An 18,448-nucleotide genomic window follows, 5' to 3' on the forward strand; every position below is an offset into this window, starting at 1 on the left:
GGAGAGGGTATGAATGATGACACTGTGTGTGTGCGTGCTTCCATGTGCATGTGTGCTCACAGCTGTGTGTTTGTACATGTGCGGCTATGTGTGCGTGCAGGAGATAGGGCGAGAGAGAGACTGTCGACATCTGTCGTCACAATGAATCAGAGCGATGGCGGGAGCTTGCCCCCTCCTCAGTCTCCTCGCCAGCCAGTCAGCTCGCTTGCTCAGTCGCAGTGCACACAGCCAGTCTACAGCATCCCTACCAGCCTGCCTCTCACACTCACACACTCTCCATTCAGCTCCCTCATCCACAAACACAGATAGCAGAGCGACCAGCAGCTTACTGACTGAGCCAGAGCTAAGAGGAACAGAGAGCGCAGAGAGGGAGTGACAAATAAGGTTTATACGTACATAAGAGAAGATGAGGATGCCTGTGGCCGCGCAGCGCCCCCTCTACCTCCTCCTGCTTCTGCTGAGTGCTGGGGGTGGGGGTTTCTCCTCCCCCCTTGATCTGGAGCCCCCTGTTCCGGAGGCGGCTGCCCCGGCTGAGGCTGACCCCACCCAGGCCACTCCCCTGCCTGACCCCTGTGAGGGACGGCCCTGTCTCAACGGAGGTGCCTGCTCGGCACAACCCTCCGACCCGGAGAAAGAGGACACTCTGCCCAATACCTGGGCTTACAGCTGCACCTGCACCTCCGGCTTCTCCGGACGCAACTGTGAGGTGAGCCTGACCCACCTGCCTGTGTCTGTCTGTCTCTGTCTGATATTATCCTGCTTGGTTCTATTATATTTGGACTGTTGATATCGATACAACATAATCTGCACTTCTCTTTCTGTCTTCTCCCTTGAATATGGTTTTTAATGGCAGCATGTGCTGTGAGCGAGATGTGAAGAGGAGTGTTGCGTTGCTGTGGCAACAGGAGTAGAGAAGAGTAGCGGAGTAGGAGACAACCAAGCGTCACAGGCTGAGCAGGATTATCATTGAGTTGTTCATAGTTAGAGGCATGTGGTTCATCAGCCTGAAAACTGACGGTGTCAATGAAATACATTGAAATACAATATTCTGTGTATTTGTGTGTGTGTGTTTGGTTCACAAAGATAGTAAAACAAGGACAATTCTGACATTTCACTGTTCGACACAAGGAGAAAGTCAATTTTAGGCTTAAGGGTTAAGTTTAGGGTTAGGCTTAGGGGTTTGGGGTTAAGGTTAGGGTTATGTTAAGGGTTAGGTTTAGCGTTAGGTTTAGCGTTAGGTTTAAGGTTAGGGGTTAAGGAAAATAGGATTTTGAATGAGAATCAATTCTTTGGTCCCCACAAGGATAGTAAAAACAAACATGTGTGTCTTAGGGTTGTGTGTGTGTGTGTGTGTGTGTGTGTGTGTGTGTGTGTGTGTGTGTGTGCGTGCGTGCGTGCGTGCGTGCGTGCGTGCGTGCGTGCGTGCGCGTGCGCGTGTGTGCGTGTGCGCTTGCGTGCGTGTGTGTGTGGCCTACAACTATTGGCATTGATTGGGCCATTTATTCTATTATAGAGAACTGTTATCAATAAATGTGATCTCCTACGATTGATATAGTTGTCAGTCAATAACCATTGAATTTTGTGACGATTCCTCACATCAGCGAGAAAATAACTTGACCAGTTATTCAAACAACTTTACCATCTTTGCCAGTGGTAGAGGTGATGCGCTTGAATAAATGACACGTGTGATGACACGTCTGAGTGGATGCCCTGAATGGTTGGGCTTTTTTCCTATGGAAAAGTCCAATGTCCTTGCTTCACATACCACTTGTCAGAATGACCTAAATAGCAGAATGTGTTTAGCATTTCAATCCTACCTAACCCAGTTCTGTGTAGTATTCCTCAAGGAAACTTAGCCTCAGAGTTGACTCAACTATTCACTGCATGTAGTGAATACTGCGGGAGTTACAGTAGCAATAGGACTCATTCCCGTGTAAGACAGTGCATCCACAAATGACAAACAGCAGCCAGCATCATTGTATCTCATAACCAAACTACCAAGGTGACTCAGGGACCTTATTCCTGCCTCCTTGACTGTCCTTGTTTCCTACTCCTGGGATAGAAATGGAGAGGGCATCAGCTGCCGTTTGTTACTGTCACAACCACTCCGCTCCTCCACGCCACAGGCCCGCCACTGCCAGCCTATGAGAGCAACTCTTTGGGGAGTAATTGATTTTTCTTTCCCTGTCCCATTCATCCCCTCTTTCTCCATGGCAACTTGAGTAGCAGTCAATAGGGATTCGGTAAGCAACCTGTTTTGTCGACGGGACACACTGGCTGTTTGCATCCTTCCTCCGTGCGTCAGACTCGCACCACAGATGGAACTGGGGAGAGACTGGGGAGAGAGAGAGAGAGAGAGAGAGAGAGAGAGAGAGAGAGAGAGAGAGAGAGAGAGAGAGAGAGAGAGAGAGAGAGAGAGAGAGAGAGAGAGAGAGAGAGAGAGAGAGAGAGAGAGAGAGAGAGAGAGAGAGAGAGAGAGAGAGAGAGAGAGAGAGAGAGAGAGAGAGAGAGAGAGAGAGAGAGAGAGAGAGAGAGAGAGAGAGAGAGAGAGAGAGATTGACAATAAGAAACTGTGAGGGAATCAGTCAAACGTCCCACCCTAAAGGAATCGTTTGTCCATTTTATCAAATGAGCTCAAGAGTTTAGGAGACTAAATCTGTGCTGGAGAGTAGGAGAAGAAGGTGAGATTCGATCTCGGAGGATGTGCCAATGATCGATAGTGTCAGAGTCAGTTATGGTCTTCCGAGTGGCGCAGCGGTCTAAGGCACTGCATCTCAATGCAAGAGGCGTCACTACAGTCCCTGGTTTGAATCCAGGCTGTATCACATCCGGCTGTGATTGGGTGTCCCATAGGGCGGCCACAATTGGCCCGCATCATCCGGGTTTGGCTGGGCTAGGCAGTCATTGTAAATAAGAATTTGTTCTTAACTGACTTGCCTAGTTAAATATATATATATTTAAACCATCATGTCTCATCCTGAACTGGTTCAGATGGGAGTTATGGAAAGACTGGGTATCTAATCTAATCTAGATTAATCTAATTAAACCAGTCCATTTTCACAAATCAAGCACAGAGAAGCTGTGCTGGGCTGGCCAGGATATGCATACACCATAGTTGCTGGAATCGTACTGGAAAGGACAATGTTTTAAATAAGAGCCAGCACAGTATAGTTCAGGTCGGCCATATAGTGTGAATCAAGTGTTCAGTAGTTGTTTGTTTACCTGAACCTCTACCCACTCTAGTTTGTACTTATAGCTATTACCTGGTCCAATAGGGTTTGCTCCTTGTTGCCTGGTGAGATTTCTCCTGCTTGTGTATTCATAAGTTATTTGCCCATGAGTCTCCAGGGCCATGGCTTATTCATTAATGAAAGACCGGTTGTGCTCTGATAGATGTGCTAAGATCCTCTACAATCAGGTTGTGTGTCAGTGTCAGGGACTCTGTAGAGTGTATCACTCCCTAAAGACGAGCACACAAGCAGCTCTTATTGGATTGTTCAGCCTTTCAGCATTATGAGACACTGAATAGTGTATTGTTGAGCTGGGTACACTTAATCTCATTGCCCCAGCATTTCGTGTTTACCATTACAAAGTATACCTCTCTATGAGTATTTTGTGTTTACCATTACAAAGTATACCTCTCTATGAGGTCACTCACTTCCAATGATTCCTAGCGAGGATTTTCTTTGAGCTCTGCACTTTTCTGAAGATTGTGTGGAGGCTTATCATTAATGGAAACTCATTAATATTTACCTAGAACCACTAGTTAAGGGTGTTGTGTATCACAGCTCTGAATGTTTTCTGAATCTCGAAGTTGAGAGGAGTTTGTGCACCCTACATTCTTAGAAAAAAGGGTTCCAAAAACAGTTCTTTGGCTGTCCACAAAGGATAACCTTTTTTTTGGTTCCAGGTAGAACCCTTTTGGGTTCCATGTAGAACCCTCTGTGGAAAGGGTTTCCTATCGAACCCAAAAGGTTTCTACCTGGAACCAAAAACCATTCTGCAATTGATTCTCCTATGGGGACAGCCGAATAACGCTTTAGGTTATAGATAGCACCCTCCCAGCACCCATAACGGCTCCCTGCTGCTCCTCAGTCCCCCTCACTACCGGGGGGGGGGGTCACTCAGTCCCCCTCAGTCCCCTCTCCTATGCACAGGGTCCTGCAGAATACTAACATGTGGGATACTAGGAGAAGGGCCTGTCCATAGTGAGTGGTGGTTGTGATCTGCTTGTACAGAGTCTCTGGGCTGCTGCAGATACAGAGCTACGGCGTATTTTCTAGCGTTTCAGCGCCATCCGGTTAAGGAGAGCTCAAGATGCATCACCACACAGCCCTTTGGTCTCGGTCTGAGCTGCTTTGATATCCCCTGCTTGTTAGGGAAGCAGAAAGATAGAAGCCACAAGGAATATGGTAATACCCACACAGCTTTTTATCCGACAACTGCAGAGGGAGTACTCATGACAGCATTTACAGGATCATTGCAGTATCGTCGAGAGACTGTGGCACAGGGAATGTATGGTGTTGTGTTTTGGGAGATGGCGTCATCTTTATCATCAGATCATAATGTTTTGATTGAAATTGATGTTGTTTTATTCCAGTGCTGACAAGCCAGATAAGACTGCTTGCGGTCTGAGAGTTAATCAGCAGGTTGAACAGGAGATGGTCATGCTCACTCTCTCCCCTTGCTAGTCAACTGTGGTCTGTGTGCGTGCTTGTGTGTAAAGGTTGGATGTGTGGAGAGTCAGTGCTAAAGGAGTCAGTATGCTTCAGCTTGGCTGGCACCTAGCCGAAGTCGCTTGGTGAACCGAACAAGAGTGATCGCACACTCCCTTAAAATACCTTTGCTTGGAAAACCGGAGACGCCGTAGCCAGTATACACTAGTCAGAATTAATCTAAAATAACTCAAGAAATCTGTCATTCATTTTGACGTTTTTGCAGAGTATATCTTAGTCGCGCAATTTTACATCTAACGAATGTTTGGTGCAGTATTACTCAATGAAGAAATGTTCATGAAAACAAGCCGTCTCTCTTTGAATGACATTGAAGAATCCCTACTGTAGACCAATCACTGACGAAGGGGCGAAGACTTCGTATACCGACTTCGTATACCGACTTTGGCTATCGACTTGGTAACCAACGTCGTATACCAACTTCTGCTGCCTCTAGAATAAATGTTTTGTGCCCGAACAGCCCAAAGAAAACTTACCAAAGTCCAAAACGAACAGAAACGTCACAAAATGTCGCCATAATATATGCACAAACTCTTCCAACCTGCTTCAGCTGGGAAGCATGTGGACACCTTAGGGGGCTGAGCACGCATCTATGGGGGGACCCCGTGTTGAGGGTCAGCGTGGTGGAAATGTTGTTACCTACCCTCACCACCTGGGGTCTGCCCGTCAGGAAGTATAGGATCCAGTTGCAGAGGGAGATTTCAGACCCAGAGCCCTGAGCTTAATGACAGTATGGGATGGGGTAGAGTGCTGCGCAATGGCGATTGCATCACCCATGGATCTCTTTGGGTGGTATGCAAATTGTAGTGGGTCCACGGTGTCAGGTAAGGTTGATCTATACAGTCCTAGTATCCCCCTGAACATTAGCAGCAGGGAGTATGAGTCCTACTGTCTGCAAGGCAGACAGCTGCAGACTGACAGTTCTGGACTGAAACACCTCATTCTGCAGCCCTGCAGCTCTGCAGACGGTCTCCTCCTGTCACTCACCCATTTGTCCTACAAGAAATAGAACAGCAGCATGGAACATTCTAGACTACAGCACCCCTTGGGTATTCTACCCTCCTTGTCTCGCTCTTCTTCCTTTCATTTCCTCTCTCCCTCTTGCCCTCTTTATCTGAGTTTTATCTCACTCTGAAGTATCTTATCCCCTCTTTTTTTCTCTCAGCCTTTGTTTGTTCGGTTTGGCATATAGAAGCTCATATTTTAGTGAGTCATTTCTCTATACATCCTGGTAGCGAATGTGCAGATCAGAAAGAAATATGTTGTTAATGCTAATTTTGAAAAACTCCCAAAATATACATACCAACAATGCAGTATCGGTCACCGAATACGATGAATGACCTTTTTTTAGCCATCATCAAATCATCAATAATTTCATATTCAGTGTGATGTCCTCTCAATCTGATGTTGCCCATATTTCTCTGAAGAGAGCGCTCACTCTGCCAATTGCCTTGCTCATTTCCACATCACACATCACCTGCCCTTTTGATCTTGAGGAAACGTTGTGGCTGAGAGAGGTCTATGCATATAGATATGGCCAATATGGCCTTCATTGCCAACCTTAATAGGCTCTGTGATGTTGTGCTACAATAAGCCAAATCTAACCTGGCAACCTCACAACCCATCCCAATATGACCTGGTTGCCAGACTATTATTCAATGACAAACGTTAGGGAATTTGGCTAAAAGCTCCAGCTGATCTGGAACTCAGACACCACCCTTTCTGGTCTCATCCTATATTGGTGCTGTTGTCAGGTCAATGTCAGTCCGGGTGCGGGATGGAGGAGGACTGAAGAGAAGATGACTCTTTTTGTCTGTTGTCACAGGACACAGAGATGTGTCTTTTTGCTCTGTCCTAGATAGAGAAAGGCTCTTTTGCCTGGTGTGTTTAGGTTTCTGCTCTGTCTGTCCTAAGCGCTATTTATATCCTCTACGGCCCTAAGCTTTGCGTCACAAGGCTGGGGGTAAAACGCATGCTGCTCTTACTTAGCAAGTACTCACCCTTTACCCTCTGTCCATCATGGTCATTAGTATACATGCCTCCTAATAATCATCAGTCATATTGTGTTTACCTGTGTGTGTGTGTGTGTGTGTGTGTGTGTGTGTGTGTGTGTGTGTGTGTGTGTGTGTGTGTGTGTGTGTGTGTGTGTGTGTGTGTGTGTGTGTGTGTGTGTGTGTGTGTGTGTGTGTGTGTGTGTGTGTGTGTGTGTGTGTGTGTGTGTGTGTGTGTGTGTGTGTGTGTGTGTGTGTGCGTGCGTGCGGGCGTGCATGCTGAGACTGATACCACCAGCGAGTGTGTGTCATCCTCAACTGTACTTTTGCCCTTCGTTCATCCCGGGGAGGGTGTCTCTTAGCAACAGTGCAGCCAAATCTGCCTGCCGTCTCCACTGAGTTATAGCTTACACACACAGAAACATAGACAGGCATGCAGACACACACACACACAGATCTGAGCTGATGACAGTTTATCAGTCAACATAACAGCATTTAATGAGGCGGTGTGGGATGATACCCAGTCTGTTCTGTGTATTGGAGTACGTCCTGAACAGCTTTGCTGAGTCCCTGAGACACTAAATGGGGGCTTAATCTAAAAGAGGCCTGTTGTTTTACCTCAAATACCAAACACTCCATCTGCGGTGTCGATGGCAGACGATGAAAGAGGCCCCGTGAGGAGACAGACACTAATATATATGCCATGTAGCAGACGTTTTTATCCAAAATGGCTTACAGTCGTACGTGCCTACATTTGACATATGGATGGCCCGGGGAATTGAACTCACAACCCTGACGTTGCTAATGCCATGCGCTACCAACTGAGCCATACAGGATCACAAGGACAAGCAGGCAGACATATACACGACAAAAACTGGAACGGCACTGTTGTTCATCTGAAGTTCTTTATCTGATCGGTATCCTCCAAAACGACACGTTCATCCAACCTATTCTATTGAATTAGTCTGAAATCAAATAATGCATTTGACAGATCAATGTGATCTCTCTCAGAAGAGTTGGAGAAGTGGCCTGTTGGCGGTGGGGCCTTCAGTTTGTTCTTTTTGGCCACCAGTATGTGGTGGCAGAATTTGCGTCGAGCCATTGTAGCTTCTCAAGGGACATGTTCTGCGTTGGACTGTGATGTCGTGCCTTTCATAGACTCCCGGTATGTCTGCACCCTAACACACGGCCACTGTGTCCCGGAACTGTTGCTTGTATAAAATAACTGTTGTGTGTAAACAATATGATTGTACCTCCAACTACATAAGTGTAACCATTTCTTCTTTGCGTTCTTCCCTGTGAAGTCAGAGATAGATCTCCCCTGCAGCTGCTTGAGTCAATATTTTACGATTATATCATTATATAGTCTCTGCCTTCATCTTTGGATCGAATTTTCAACAAGAGACAGTGAATGTCATTCCAGGTGATGTGATCTGTTTCGGTATTCTTTTTCATGATTATATGTTCCCTGCCAGCACTGAATCTTAAATGATATCTGCATAAATACTGTGATCCTGAAGAGCCTGGGAAGGTTTCAACTGATGAGCTGGTCAACATTTGGTTACAATGTTGTAACCAGTTAATATGAAAGTCTTATGTAAAGAAGGTGTTTGGTTACAATGTTGTAACCAGTTAATATGAAAGTCTTATGTAAAGAAGGTGTTTGGAGTCATTATTTCATGTTATGGAACGAACGTAATATCTTGATTAACAGGAAATGGATTTCGTCGCTTGTAATCTCAGGAAATTGGTTGGATAATTCCAAAGTGAAACATCTACTTGAGTTGTGCATATAAAGTGCCAGGCAAAAGTCTGGACACACCTACTCATTCAAGGGTTTTTCTTGATTTTTTCATATTTTATACATTGTACTATAATAGTGAAGACTCTATGAAACTCGCATATGGACTCATGTAGTAACCAAAAAAGTGTTCAATACTTGGAATACTATTGGAGGTATTGTATCGAATCTTTTCCATATGTATTACATTCCCTAAATCCCGTAGCCACATTTCAAAGGTAGGTACAGTCTCCAATACTCCTAAATTGCAAAATTAGCCTTTTGGCTAATAGAGTACAAAGAGAGACAACCTGGTTCCCCTCCTGGTTATTCCCATCAACTGTACCAAACAGAGCGATCAATGGGTCTGGGGCTAGAACTCCATTGAAGGCATTAGATAAGTAATAGAAAATGAGAGCCCAGTAAACATGTAACTGTCATGTTTGTCATTTATTATCTTGTCTTGTCCCTGTGCTTCCCATTCTATTCGTTTCCCTCTGCTGGTCTTATTTGGTTCTTTCCCTCCTTCTAGCCCTCTCTCTCCCCCTCCCTCTCTCATCTCAGTTTTTCTCTTTCGAGTTCCTGCTCCCAGCTGTTCCTATTCCCTAATCATCATTTAGTCTTCCAGGGTTGTTCCCGATCCTTTCCCTGATTAGGTCCCTATTTATTCCTTTGTGTTCCGTTCCTGTCCGTCGGTTCCTTGTTTTGTATTCCATGCTTATTGTTCTCAAGCCCTGTTAATGGTGTTTTTGGATACCGTGATTGTGTATCACCCTGTCCTGTCGTGTTTTGTGCCTTCTTCAGACGCTGCGTGTGAGCAGGTGTCTCAGTTGACTCAAGCTGTCCTATGTAGGACTATTTGGCCTGCAGTCTGTGGCCGCTTCTCCAGTTGTTTTCCCCTCTACTATCTAGAGGATTTCAGTTATTCGGTTTTGAGCATTAATAAACTCTGTTTCTGTTAAATCGCGTTTGGGTCCTCCTTCACCTGCATAAAGAAAATGACCAATTGAATGGACCCAGCGACTTCAGACTGCTGTTTACACTGCACATCAAGATCCAATGCTCGGTTGAAAGCAGGATTGTCTGCTGCTCGCCAGGCCGTGGAAAACCTGGCTGCTAGGTTTCCGAAAATACCTCTCTGGACAGTTCCAGAGTCCTAAGTCTCGTGCCACCTGTTACTTCCTGGCCTGCCGAGCCTCCAGAACCTAGGGTTAATAACCCACCTTGCTAAGTCCGGGAAGCCCACTGGAGTGCCGCTCCTTTCTCACGCAGTGTGAGGCATATCCTGTTCTCTCTCAACCCAACACATACTCTAGAGAGACACTCGGGTTCAGATTACGTCATTTCACTCCTTACTGGGGGCTCGAGAATGGGGCACAGCTATCTGGGAGGCAAAATGCTGATTGCTCTTGTTAATTCCAGAACTTTAAATGGAATTACGGGTTTTGAATTCAGTTTTTAAAATAGGCTTCTGGGCCCTGGCTTCCTTATGCCATTGTGAAGAGGTCCAAAGGATTATTCCATTGAGTTTCGACACTCTTTGCCTCTAGTGAGTATACCACCAACCAGAGCGCTGAGGCAGTTTTCTGGAAACTCTATATTTTGTTTAAGCTGATGAATGTTCTCTCCCGGGAGGTCCCTTCAGATGTGGACTCTTTGATTGCTCTTGTCATCCGCAATTTGACTAAGACTTGTAGATCTTGTCACCGGGCTCTGGAATGAGTAGATCGCATCAAATTGTTTCCACAGCTCCGCATGATATCTCCCTCCTCTGGCTTTGAGACTGAGCCCATGCAGCTTTATCTCGACTAAGGAGAGAAGGAGGATCACCAACCGCCTGTGCCTCTATTGCGGAGTTGCTGGACATTTTGTTAATTCATGTCCAGTAAGAGGCCAGAGCCCATCAGTTACGGAGGGCTTGGTGAGCGCTACTACTCAGACCCTTCATCTAGATCTTGTACTACTATGTCGGTCCATCTGCTGGACCGGTTCCATAGCAGTGCTTGATTGACTCTGGGGCTGAGGGTTGTTTCACCCATGGGTTCAAAATAACATTCCTTTCAGACCGTTAGACAAGCCTAAAGCCCATGTTTGCCTTAGATGGAGAGTCATCTTCCCAGTATCAAGTTTGAGACACTACCTTTAACTCTCACAGTATCTGGTAACCACAGTGAGACTATTTCTTTTTTGATTTTCCGTTCACCGTTTACACCTGTTGTTTTGGGTCATCCTGGCTAGTATGTCATAATCCTTCTATTAATTGGTCTAGTAATTCTATCCTATCCTGGAACGTTTCTTGTCATGTGAAGTGTTTAATGTCTGCCATCCCTCCCGTTTCTTCATAACCTCTAATCACAGTCTCCCTACTTCTCAGGAGGAACAATCTGCTTCTTGAAATGCCGGAGGAATATCATGTCTGCATCTTCAACAGTCGGTCCCGAGCCAACTCCCTTCCTCCTCACCGGTCGTATGATTGTAGTATTGATCTCCTTCCAGGGACCAGCCTCCTCGAGGTAGACTATAATCTCTGTCGGCTCCCGAACGCAAGGCTCTCGAAATTATTTGTCTGTGAGTCTTGAGCACCATAGTGCCAGGAGAGTGGTTCTTTTTGTTAGAATAGGTTGATAGGCCCCTAACGTGGATTATCGAGGCTGCTGAAATTAGTTTGGAGTCCAATCAAAAATGTCATCAGCCTCAATTCTGGAATAGGTGCTTTATTTGGACCTTCGTAACGCTTACCATCTCGTGCGCATCAGAAGGGGGAAAGGAAAATCGTTTAACACTCCGTTAGGATTTTGAGTACCGGGTTCTGCCGTTCGGTCTCGCCAATGCGCAGCTGTTTTTCAGGCATTAGTTAATGATGTTCTAGACAGACATGCTGAACATTTTTGATTTGTCTGAAGTGACCTTGATTTTTTATCTAAAAGAGATTCAACGTTCAGCACGTTCACGTGTTCTAACACTTGCATCTGAGATATTTCTCTATGGCCTGAAATGCCCTTTTCATGTCTCCTCCGTTACATTTTCTCGGTTCCATTAAATTGAACAATTTATGGATTCCGCTAAGGTCCAAGCTGTCAGTGATCTGAAATCACGTGATCGAGTTGCAGCGCTTTTTTTTGCTAATTTCTATCGCGTTTCATCATAGTTAGATTGGTCATTGCTGCCCAATCCAGCTCTTACTTCTGTCAAGACGTGTTTTAAGTGGTCCGGTTCCGCCCAGGGAGCTTTTGATCTTCTAAAAGAACGTTTTACGTCCGCTCCTATCCTCGTTACTCCTGTTTCACGTCACTAGACAATTCATTCCAGCTGACTATCTTTATTCCACCTGGTCTGCCTTCTATGTCACGCTTCCAGTCTGATTTAAGGTTCATCCGTGAGCAAATTATTTTTCTCATCGCCTGTCGCCATCTGAAGACAACTATGATGTGGGTAACCGCAGTGAGACTGCTTGTCATGCCATCCTGCTAGCCCTAATAAATGTCAACATCAAAGTGGTTGGAGGGGGCAGACCCCTCCTTTTCCCGTTTGGACAGACCATGAACCTTCCCCAAACAAAGTTCTGCCAAACGACTAATGCCCGTCACTCTTGGGCGTTGTCTCGCTCGTTTCGAGTTTGTGATTTCTTAACCGGGTAGCAAGAACACCAAGCCTGATGCCTTATCCCGTCTGTTTAGTTCTTCTGTGGCTTCTACTGATAACATTCTTCCTTATGGGCGTGTTGTCGGGTTGAGTCTGGGGAATTGAAAGACAGGTTCAACTAACTCGTCATCTATAGGCTAAACAAGCACTCACGCACACTAACATCTCACCCATCCTAACAACCTCCTTTTCCAATTCCTGTTTCTGATCTGGCTGTTCTTCAGTGAAATCAAACTCATTCCTGGCCTTAGCTGGTCATCCCGGTGTTCAGGCACTCTTGCGTCTATCCTCAGCCAGCGCTTTTGGTGGCCGAACAGATTAGCCTCATTTAGCCTCCCTGGTCTGCGGTTAGACTGCCGCAGAAGAATCTGGTAATTTTTTTCTGCTTCTGCTCCTGGTCTTGCTGGGTCTCATCTGTTCCCTGCCATCAGGATCTCCCTGTTCTTGTCCCTGCCCTTGCTGTGTCTCAGTCTGTCCCTAGTTCTCATTTTTTTTTTAGAGTAGTACCCTAGTTTCCCTTTTTATCGTTTTTCGTTACGGTCCTGAGGAGAGGAGTTGGGTTCTTTCTCGGGAGTGCTGAACCGTTTGATCTATGATTTCCTCCGTTGCCGCCAGTATTCCTCCTCGAGAGCTCCAGGAGGCGCTTGAGTGGGGGGTACTGTCATGTTTGTCATTTATTATCTTGTCTTGTCCCTGTGCTTCCCATTCTATTCGTTTCCTCTGCTGGTCTTATTTGGTTCTTTCCCTCCTTCTAGCCCTCTCTCTCCCCCTCCCCTTCACTCTCTCGCTCTTCTTCTCTCTAGTTTCAGTTCCTGCTCCCAGCTGTTCCTATTCCCCTAATCATCATTTAGTCTTCCCACACCTGTTCCATCCTTTCCCCTGATTAGAGTCCCTATTTATTCCTTTGTGTTCACTTCCTGTGCTGGTTCCTTGTTTTGTATTCCATGCTGTAGATTGCATTTCAGCCCTGTCCTGTCGTGTTTTTGCCGTGATTGTGTATCACCCTGTCCTTCGTGTTTTGTGCCTTCTTCAGACCAGCTGCGTGTGAGCAGGTGTCTCAGTTGACTACGCCTGCGCCTACCCAGAGCGACCTGCAGTCTGTGGCCGCTTCTCCAGTTGTTTTCCCCTCTACTATCTAGAGGATTTCAGAATAAGGTTTTGAGCATTAATAAACTCTGTTTCTGTTAAGTCGCGTTTAGGTCCTCCTTCACCTGCATAACAGTAACTTAGGACATGTCCAGAATAAGTGGGTCAACGTCCCCTCGTCCTGCTTGCACCTCTCACACAGTGGTGAGGTGTCCGGGAATATTTTATGCAGTTTTACTTTTGAGTAATGTAACCTGTGTATCACCTTAAACTGTACAGGGTTGTGTCTGGCATTCACTGAACTGTGGTTTATATTCCTGAGAGCTTCTTCCCAGTCCTCGTCTGAGATTTCTGAACCAAGTTATTGTTCTCAAGCCCTTTTAATGGTGTCTTTGGATACCTCTATGTGGGCCTGTAGAACATCATACAGTCTAGAGGCCGACCCTTTTGAATGGGGTTTGACAAGGATCAAGCTATCTAATGTAGGACTATTTGGCTTCATGCCACACTGTGGGATATGTGTCCTTAAGAAAAAACGTGTTGTTGACATGTTAAACTTTCCCTGTAATTGTTGAAATGAAGCTAACTGACCATCAATGTATAAATGACCAATTGTTGTGAGCCCCTTCTCCCTCCACTGTGAAAACACCACATCATCCAATGCAGGGTTGAAAGCATTATTCAGGCATGTCGGGCTGTCATGTATACAGTGGGTTATGTTAAGAAAATACCTAATCTGCTTCCAGATCCTAAGCGTATGACAAATGACTGGATTAGAGTCATAAGTGTCTTTTTCACATATGATGGACTATTAACGAGTGCAGGGAGTGAGGAACGTTGACAGGAGGCCTGCTCAATCAAAAGCCATGCAGGCATATCCTTCTGTCTCATCGCAGGTCAACTTTCCCTCCAGAAAGACACACTGTTCAGATTAGCCGCCCAATAATACAGTTTAAAGTGAGGAAGGCCAAAGCACCCCTCTATCTTGTACTTGCATAAATGCTTCTTTGAAATTCTGGCTGCCTTGTTATCCCATAAAAATGGAATTACTATTGAATCCAGTATCTTAAAATAGCTTTGTGGTATGAAATTGGGTAGACATTGGAAGAGGTAAAGAAACCTGGTGTAGGACAACCGTTTTAATAGTGTTTATACAACCAACCAGAGAGAGAGGCAGTTTTCCAAAAATCTATATTTTGTTTAAGCTGATAAATGTTCATGTCCCAATTCGCTTTCAATAGCTGATCAAGGTCTCTTGTCACTACAATTTGACTAAGACTTGTGAACTTGTTCATCACTGTTCTAAATGGAGTAGATTGCAAAAATTGCATATCCACAGGCCATGATATTGGCATCAATTCGCTTTTTTGACAGTTTATCTTGTAGCCAGAGAAGGAGCAGAATGTATTTATCAAGTTAAGCATTTTTTAATATCCTGCGGATCCTGCGGATCTGTTACTAATTTACCCTTCTTGACTTTTATTTTGTGAATAGCTCCAGATGCCTGTACATTCCATAGCTGTCTTGTTAATAATTTATGTGGTTTGTCACCCAGTTCAAAATAACTTTGTTGCGTTCTAGCAAGTAAAGAGCCCACCCGTTTGGAGAGGATGGTATTGTATTCATATTTCAACGTTGTGATCTTCTCAAGGACTGCAATCGAGGAATTTGTCCCAAAAACGTTCTCTTGTTCCCCTAACTCTCTTTCAATTTCTCTCAGGCTAATATTGGCACATTTCTTCCTCTCCGATGTGTAAGAAGTAACGTAACCTCTAATCACAGTCTTTAGAGATTCCCAAAGGGTGGAGTCGTCAACATCCCCCGTGTCGTTAGCTCAGAGGGAAAAGGCAATCTGCTTCTTCAAATACTGACAAAAAGTCTCATCTTTCAACAGGTATGCGTCTAAGCGCCACGGTCGCCGACCTGTAGACATCTTGTCGAGTTTCAGCACCATGGACAGAGGAGAGTGGTCCGTAATTAGAATAGGGTGATAGGTAACCGATGCAGCTGCTGAAATTAGTTTGGAGTCCAACAAAAAATAGTCAATTCTGGAATATGATTTATGAACTGACGAAAATAAAGAATAATCCCTATCTGTTGGGTGTGTCAGTCTCCAAATATCAGCAATGTTAATTAAGGTTTGTCATCAATGTATTTAGACAGACACTGGCATTTGATTGTTGAAGTGACCTTGATAGCTGTTTATCTAAAAGAGGATCTAACGTACAGTTAAAGTCACCTCGAACAATAACACTCGCATCTGAGATATTTGGTATGGCCTTAAATACCCTTTCAAAAAATAATGGATCATCGAAGTTGGGTCCATATAAATTGACCAAGGTTACTGGTTTCGTACCAGCCACAATAATATACCGACCGTTAGGATCTGAAATCGAGGATGAGTAAACAAAAGGAATATTTTTCCTTGCTACCTCTCGCTTTTGCATCATAGTTAGACTGGTATATCTGACCAATCCAGCCGACTCGTAGCTTGGCTTGAGCGAAGCGTTTAATATGAGTTTCTTGAAGAAGCACTATGTCAGCGCCCAGTGATTTAAGATGAGAAAAAAAACCTTAGCTCGTTTCACGATTATGCCCTAAACCATTACAGTTCCAGCTGACTATCTTTATTCCACCTGGTCTGCTCTGTGCTCTGTCACTATGTGGCATTTCTTATTTTAGAGCAAATTGTTGCTGTCATACAAAGCCCCAAAGACAAACGTCCCGCAGTGCCAGAGCTTGTCATGCCACCTGTATTAATAAATGTCAACATCAAATACAGACCCCCTCCCGTCCCTTTACTGAGTGACTTCCCCAAACAAAGCACTCCTTGACTAACACACACACCTTAGGGTGTCTTGACCTACAGCTTCAACTAACTCGTCATCTATAGATGCTCCGCATATAAACAAATATTGAATAACACTTAACTCTCACGTTAGAGGGTGAGTGGCGCTAAAACATGATAGGCTAAACAATGCTATATATGCCATAACATCTCACCCATCATATAAGTCCCAATATCTGATCTTCTGATCGAAAAGTCATAGGCAGGAAATTCAAACACATTCCTGGCCTGTATTTGGCCATTTAGCCGGTTGACACGGCCGTTCGGTATCCTCAGCCAGGAAGCTTGCTTGACAAAAACAGATTAGCCTCATTTAGCCTCCCTGGTCTGGGGATAGTGCAGCCGTACAATGAATGGCATTGGTGGCGCGCCCCTGTCCGGCTTCGTTGCCTGTGATCTGGTGCACGGTCGATCAGGATGGCCGTTGTGAAGTGTTCACTCTCCTGCAATGACTGTATCAGCCCCCGAGACAAATTCAGTGGGTTTTGCTTTCTCAGAGACCTCCTGGATCCCAAATATTCAGATGTTCTGGAGTCTTGAATGCGACTCGAGCATTTCCAATCGGGTTTTCTCTATGTCCTGTAGCCTAGCCTCATGATCGACTGTCGTCTGCTCAACCTCATGCACCCTGCCCTTAGTTGCCTTCACAGTTTCAGTCAATACTCTTTGAGATATCAGCCAACCTTATGTCCACCATCTTGCTTAGTGAGTTTATGGCAGCCAGTAGGTCACTTTGAGCTGGTTCTGTGGGGAACTCTTGGGAGATAGCATCTTCAGCTAACTCCTCGTGGGTCTGCGATGTTTAAATTGGTTCGTTGTCCATCTCATTCAAATGATCTTGTTTTAGCGCCCCTTTCCTGGTGCCTTTTCCCTTCGTCATATTGCCAGACATAGGTTGTGAGAGGTTAAGATAAATATGAATTTGTTTCAAAATTGAGCAGAGCTCTAGCAGAGCGTGTCTACTCCATAGCACGCTCTCTAGCGCCCCCAGGAAATTGTTTTTTAAAATCCATTTTAGAATAAGGCTGTAACATAACAAAATGTGGAAAAATTCAAGGGGTCTGAATACTTTCCGAAGGCACTTTATAAACACTGAGTGTTCAAAACACCATGAACACCTGCTCTTTCCATGTAGATAAAGGGGAGAGACAGGTAAAATAAGGATGTTTAAGCCTTGAGACAATTGAGACATGGATTGTGTATGTGTGCCATTTGGGATATAATAAAAAAACTATTACGCATTCCTGCACCTGTCTCCTGAATCATTGTTACCAACATGACACAAGCTAAGGCTTAACAGGGCTCTTTTGTGGTATTTTTACTGTCTGTCTGTCAGGCAGCAGGGAGGAGTAGGTATATAGGTCAGAGTGAACAGGCATCTCATATATCAATCATTATGGTGTATGAAATAGATCTTCACCCAGGCCAGCTGTGATTGGCTCTCCTCCATTTAGCAGAGGAGCTCTGGGAGTGAGTGACTGGGCATAACCGTGTGTTGACTGTGTGTGGATGTTACATACTGATTGATTAACTGTAGCAAACAGAAACAAGCAAGACATAAAAAGTAATTGAAGTCCTTCTGTTCAAATGCACACACACACACAAACACGCATGCACGCACACGCACGCACGCACGCACGCACGCACACACACACACACACACACTTCATCCCAGTCAAAATAGGTTTATTCCAGCTTTTGCTATTCAGCTATCCCGAGTATGGTGTGCCTAAAGAGACAGCCAGGTAATGATCTGTGAGGTCACCACACTATGCCCAGAGAGACACGTCAGACTCTGGTATAAATAGACCACTGCTGACAGCCCACCCCTAAACTCCTCATCTCCTAATTCTCTTCCTCTGTTCTCTCTTCCTCGCCCCCTCTTCTCCCTCTGCCTCTCTCTTACTCTGTTATCTCTCTCTTTTGTTCTCTCTCTAGTTCTCTCTCTATACTCTCAATTATCGCTCTTGCTGTCTACCTCTTTCATCCTCTCCCATCTCTCTTTCTCTCTTTCTTTCTTGCTCGACCATGCTCCCTTTCTCTCTCCTTCCCCATAGTTATACCTCTTGATCCCCTCTTTTGGCTGGTAATCTACATGTGGGTTGATTGGGTGGGATTGTGACCTCATTTGTGGTGATCTATTGGAGGAGTAAGGGATCTTTACATAAGAATGTCTTACAGTATACGTGTGTTATTTCTAACGAGGGTTGATTTATCATGCTCATGATGTCTTTTTAGTCATGGTGATGAACCTAGAGCACGACAATTGAGGAAAGAGGGGAAGAGATCAAGTGAGATTGGAAACGAGGAGGGAAGAAGGGAGACAGGACATTACCGTTTTTTCCAATTGCTAATATGCATTGGTCAA

At 45.0% G+C, this 18,448-nt stretch overlaps 1 protein-coding gene across 1 annotated transcript in view; it reads left to right on the forward strand.

Annotated features, from left to right (window-relative positions):
• The first annotated feature begins 216 nt into the window (after window positions 1-216).
• Window positions 217-18,448, forward strand: part of LOC124004663 (delta and Notch-like epidermal growth factor-related receptor) — a 78,963-nt gene continuing 60,731 nt past the window's right edge. The window contains exon 1 of the mRNA XM_046313335.1: window positions 217-706. Coding sequence (XP_046169291.1) covers window positions 407-706 — 300 coding nt within the window. The 5' untranslated portion in view covers window positions 217-406. The remainder of the gene's footprint in view (window positions 707-18,448) is intronic.

This window comes from Oncorhynchus gorbuscha, linkage group LG19, assembly GCF_021184085.1.
Source record: "Oncorhynchus gorbuscha isolate QuinsamMale2020 ecotype Even-year linkage group LG19, OgorEven_v1.0, whole genome shotgun sequence".
Classification (NCBI taxonomy): Eukaryota; Metazoa; Chordata; class Actinopteri; order Salmoniformes; family Salmonidae; genus Oncorhynchus; species Oncorhynchus gorbuscha.